This window comes from Sinocyclocheilus anshuiensis, unplaced genomic scaffold (genome assembly GCF_001515605.1).
Source record: "Sinocyclocheilus anshuiensis isolate Anshui unplaced genomic scaffold, SAMN03320099.WGS_v1.1 scaffold132, whole genome shotgun sequence".
In the NCBI taxonomy this organism is placed as follows: domain Eukaryota; kingdom Metazoa; phylum Chordata; class Actinopteri; order Cypriniformes; family Cyprinidae; genus Sinocyclocheilus; species Sinocyclocheilus anshuiensis.
The window spans coordinates 773359-779450 of NW_015555730.1; the positions used below are offsets into that span (position 1 = coordinate 773359).

The window sequence follows — 6092 nt, forward strand, 5'->3', positions numbered from 1 at the left end:
CGTTCAGTTCCTTCACAAACCTCAGTTTGGGAAACTTTGACCTAATGTAATGTTTAATGTACTTCATGTTGTCAATAACAACAAATGGAATATATTTTCCTACTTTCTTTCTTTATATTTTTATATCAATATAGCCAATATAGTACAATTTTGTCCTATTTAAATCAATGTAATAAACGAGTTAGGTCAAAAGTAATCTAAAAATAATCTAAAAGTAGTCTGATTATATTACCTAAAATGTGTAATAGTTACTAACTACAATTTTTGTCATGTAATTTGGAATCAGTAACGGATTACAATTTGTAAGTAATCTACCCAGCTCTGGTGGTTAGCCATCAATTAAAACGTTGTAGTATTTTAACAGGGATGTTGCTAGCTAGGAGGCCCAATGTACAAGGGGTCCAGAAAACCTAGCAACTGCATTTTAGGACTTTTTTTTTTTTTTCGGGACGGGGCAGAGACAAGTGTGTGTATATTCTTGACTTGACTAATTTGGAAATGCCTAAATGTAATTACATTACAAACCTTATTGGATGAATCTGCATATGCTGTATGGACATATGAACATAGGTGTCCTATTAGTCACCACATCCACTAAAATCTGCAAGCCAGAAGGTCATCAAATAGCCTACCTTTTACCCTTTTTTTTATAATTTGAAACCTAACAAACTTTATGAAATATGCTCCTTTGAGTGTTCTCCTTCTGTATCTCCTTCTGTAAAACATGTGCCACTTAGTTTAAGATTCAACGCAACTTCCTAATCATGACAAAAATGTAGTAACAGCTTTGCCATTGATTGGTTCAACCAAACAGAGTAACCTTGGTTGACCCACCGCAGCGGTAGCTATACTGACATTTGAAACACTCTCACGTTACATACAAAACACAGACATCTCAAAACTCAAACTAAATGTTGAACTTGACACTAAACAGCAGCATAATTGGAACAAGCCTACCAGAAAGAATTTCGATCAAGATACATCCTAAGATTATAGACCAATAATAAAGTTAAACACATGCAAGCTGTGTAAACAACCCTCTTATCCTATGATATCGAACACACTGATGACCTGATTCTTGTTCTTAATGCTGAAAGAATCCAGAAAAGACTTCCAACTGAGTGCTTTGTTGTTATAACTGTTAAATACTGTACAGTACCTTTTTATTATTTATAGACTAAATACAGAAGATGAACAGCATGTACCAAACCAAACACTGCGCAATAAATGTGGGATCCTGTCATGATTTAACAGTTGCGCCAGTGACTGACAGTAAAGTTGTTTTGTGGAAAGCTCTTTGAGAAGGTTCAGCCCAGTGAGACATAGGGCAGGTCTGGCCTCAGAGAAACACAATGGACGACCCCAGTGTGCCTTGGGTTTCTATTGAGAGACTGGGACAGCTGTATAATGGCCACAGACTCTGACTTAACTGCAATGTTTGGCATGAAATAATAAAGTTCTCCTCAGCAGTTCTCAGGAGAGCTTTAAAATCTGGCTGATTTATAAAGCTTTGAGTCTCGAGAGGTCAAAGAGCTCCTAGATGGTTAAGATAAGAAGTCTGACAAGTTTACTCTGCGTGATTTCTGCAATGCGTTGGAAAGGTTAATATAGCTTGACAGCATGTTTAGTCTGCAGGACAGAATATCAGGTCACGGCATCAAATTAATGTAATATTTACAGCTTGTCTAAGTTTTAAAAGCGTAATGGTGCAGCTGGTAATGTTTCTTCTGTATTCCTAATTTTCAGTCTAAGTTTCCCCTAACAAAAATTAACCTTGGTTTTACTACAAATAAAACCAAAAAAACATGTTTTTTGTAGTTAAACTGCAGTAACCACAAATTAGCCATGTTTTTGCTACACTAACCATAGTTTAACCATGTAAAACTGTGTTTATACAAATGGTAATCAATCTGCCAAAAAACATGGCTACTACACTTTTACTAAAATAAAACTATGGTTAATTTTCATAAGGGCCATGATGATGTATATAAGAAGGATTGCTATGTGAAAAGTAGTACAGTAGCACAGACCAATTTTCTCATATTAGTGTTTGTCTTTTTAATATGTAAGATAAATGTTACCCAGATGTTAAATAAATGTTACCCAGTTTACTTGAATGCTGACCAGAAGATAAAACATTGACCTGAAAATCAAGTCAAAATTCCTGCCTTGCGAGACCTGACAAAATTACAGATCACAACTATTATAGTAACAATTATATTAACAATAATTAAAAGCACAAATATGGGCTCGCTTGAGGCTCCATGAAGTGAGCGATTCTGTTAGAGCGCACACATACATGATGGGAGATTATAAAGAACTGAGGTAATAGTGTGTGCAGCTTCACTCTGAACGGCAGGTGAGCGCTAATGTGCGCTTGTTGTCCCTTGTGGCTCCCATCCCATGTTTTCTTCTTTATTTAGTCCTCGTCTTCATCATCCTCATCATCAAGGCTGGAGTTCTTCAGCTGTGGCCGCTCACGCTTGATCGTAAGGATCCCGGTGAGGATGGCGTAACCCAGCATGGCTCCCACAGCAAACAGAGCAGACAGAATCTGGTTACGCCGCTTGTGGGGCTCGTTGCCGAAGTCGCTGCTATCAGGCTGAGCATGAATCTTGTGACCTGGGGCCTCTGAAAAAGAGAAGGCAAATTTAAATTTGGTTAGTTTCAGTGAAAAGGTTTAGGGTTAGTTGAGTCCACTTTAAATGAACGAAGCTCAGACCCCTTTAAGCGGACCAAAAAGTTAACAGAATGAAAGGAACCCAGTTGTCTTTGCGTTCCCATTATACCAGGTCCAAAAAGATGGCTCAGATATCATTTGTTAATTTAGTTTTACTTGCCATTCACCACAATGTTTTTTTAGAACCATATTAAATTAAATTATCAATATTGTTAATAATAATAATAATAATAATAAATAAATAAATACAATATTTTTTAAAGTTTTGCATTCAATTTTGTATTATTTATATTATATTGATAATATTTACTACTTCCAATACTACTACTACTAATAATACAAATACAAAATAATGATCTTAATTTAATAAGTTTAATTTATTATTATTATAAAATAACCTTCTATATTAAACTATATTTTTATTATTATATTTATTAGAAGATATTATTAGATATTATTAGATAATAATGAGAAGATTATCAAAAGAAGATGAAATTAAACTTATTAAATTAGGTTTACTTTAAGTTTAATTAAAGTAATATTACTTATAATATTTATACTACTAGTGCTACTAATACTCCTGCTATTACTTTATCATTGTTAATTTAATTTAAAAAAAACGTATCAAATTAAGTATTATTATTAATAAAACATTAAATAAAGGTAATTATTTACATACTACTACTACTAATAATAATGATATAAGTATTATTATTATTACTACTAACCATAATAAATTAAATTGTTGTCGTTGTAATTTTTTGGTTTTACTATTTGTATTATATTCATAACATTTATATTTCTACTTACTACTACTAATAACAACAATAATAATAATAATTATTATTATTTTAAACTAACCTTATATACACACTAAACTAAACCTTAATTATAATTATTATTATCATTATTATTATTTTAAATTAACCATATTATATTAAATAAATTAAGTAGTGTTTTGGCATTATTATTTGTATTATATTAATACAAATAATAATAATACTTAATAAACTAACCTTAATTATAATAATAATAATAATAATTATTATTATTATTATTATTATTTTAAATTAACCATATTATATTAAATAAAAATTAAGCACATTTTTTGGTATTATCATTTGTATTATATTAATAATATACTTAATATACTACTAATAATATACTACTACTTCTACTACTGCTACTACTACTAAAAATACTAGAGCAAAATGTTTTTAATGTGACAATATGCACCTCGTGCATCAGAGGGGAAGTAGAGTGCTAGGATGTTGCTGCAGTACTGCTGCAGGTTGTTCAGAGAGTTGAGGTGCTGCTGGAGCTTTCCATTAGGCAGTCTGATCTTCAACAGAGGAGCCAGGTGTGCAAACACATACGCGTCCAGCGATGAGGGACTGCAAGCACATGAAACATTACGGTCACAGATGCGCATGATTTCACACACTAACACATACATACACAAATTACGCAATTACACACAACTGGTGTTGCTTACGAGTCTCCGAAGAAGAATTTCTGCGACCCCAGTCTCTGCGATAGGAGGGTCATACATTCAAATGCATCACGATAAAGCTACAAAGCAGAAACACAAAGATTACGTCTCATTTTCCAAGAACAATCTATCGTAACTGCTGGCAGTATTTGTAAAAAGGACATGTATGTCTGTCTTCGCTCATAACTGTCTCTTCCATAGCCTTCCTCTAAACCCACCAAAGCAGTGATAACACAAAGACATGTTGCTATGGCAATCAGACATCTGACCCAATCTTTCTATGTTGTGTAAACATATAATGGAGATCCTTCAGAACAATCCAGGAGTGTCTTTGAAACAAATGTAGACCACCAACAGACTGTTAAAATCAAAGACTACACATAGAAATGGCCCTCTAATGTGTTCTCATGGTTTGAATGTAACAGCTTTTGTTGACAAAGTAAATAAAATCTACTGATGACATAATTTTGGATAAGCATTTACTTTAGCATACAGTATACCTTTATTATACTGCCTTGTTAACTAGCGAAAGCATTTTAGAAAAGTGTTTAACAGTGCTTAACTTGCTAACTGGAAACTGGTTATAACTTTGGATTACAGCTATGGATTACAGGTGATAATGTTGCAAATAATGTTCAGTTTCTTGCACAGACTGACTGATGCTTCATAAGACCTCACTATGTCATCAGGAGTCACAGGTATTCATTTTGTCTTGCCTGTATTTGCTTTTTTTTTTTACTCTCAAAGTGACAGTAGCCATTGTCTTGCATTTTATGAATCACCGAGGATCACCGTTTCAGCTAAAAATCGTCTTTACTGTTCTACTGAAAAAAAAGGTCACCTACAGTAGAGGTGTGCAATATTTATCTTCGACGGTAATACCGTAATTGTTGTTTTAACGATTTGTGAGCTGACATTAGAGTATGTATGAGTATTTGCAAAAAACAAACACACATCTTGAGAGTACAAAAGCATTCACTGCGTGATGAAGCCTATGATAATGCAGTTACAATGCCCCTATAATTCAAGTTACGAAAGCAAAAAATATCCCTGTATGGGTTTTTGTTTTTTATAGTTATAAGATATGACATAGTTAAGCAATATCACAGATGCAAGAGTGCCGTGATTGCGTGTGTTGCATTGATTTTATACAACAGTTCAACAAACAAGAAATTAATATTGAGTGAGTTACATTATGGACACAATATTGTCTGCTTTTTCAGTTTCAGTTCTAAAATAAAGCCGGAGCAGAACATTTGTGCATTTCAGAGCAACAATGCAGTGTTTCGTTCCTGAATGAATGGGTTTTTGAACTAATCATTTGAGTTAATGATTCAATGATCTATTCATAAAGACAGTCGCTTGCTTCATTTCTAAATGAATCAGCCGTTTTTAACAAATCATTTGAATAAATGATTCAATGAAGGCAGGGACTTGTCGCCACCTACAGGTGGCATTTATTTATTCATGAAATGCCTAAACCAGTTAAAGGTGGGGTAAGCGATTTTTCAAAAACGCTTTAGAAAACTGAATCGGGCCGAATAGCAAAACAAACTTGTAGCCAATCAGCAGTAAGGGGCGTGTCTACTCATGATGTGGAGGAGAGAGCATTCAGTGCACAGGACGGACATTAGCCGAGCCGAGCGACAGAAAGATAGAGATGGCGGATAAAAAACAAAATAGGAAAATGTCTGCAGAACAAAAGAAGGCTTAAGGCAATAAAGCAAGAAGTAGAGCCCGTGTAAATATCGGATCAGCTTTCCAGCGCTGGAGAGAACTCAAGGAGGCCTGCGATCAGACGCCGAGGTTGCTTTGTTTCTTCTCGATAGGTGAGTAACACCGTGTATGTGCCGCAACAGCTAAAGTCTGTCTAGCACACTGGACGCGACAAAGCGACCGTTGAAAATCATTTGAAATTTG

General features: G+C 34.2%; 1 protein-coding gene across 1 annotated transcript in view; it reads right to left on the bottom strand.

Annotated features, from left to right (window-relative positions):
- Positions 1 to 1967: 1967 nt before the first annotated feature.
- The window catches only part of mtx1b (metaxin 1b), a 15622-nt gene continuing 11497 nt past the window's right edge, over positions 1968 to 6092 (bottom strand). Inside the window, exons 6-8 of the mRNA XM_016466190.1 lie at positions 4176 to 4252; positions 3917 to 4074; positions 1968 to 2631 (exon numbers count right to left, since the gene is read on the bottom strand). Of these exons, the coding sequence (XP_016321676.1) occupies positions 2420 to 2631; positions 3917 to 4074; positions 4176 to 4252 (447 nt within the window). The 3' untranslated portion in view covers positions 1968 to 2419. The remainder of the gene's footprint in view (positions 2632 to 3916; positions 4075 to 4175; positions 4253 to 6092) is intronic.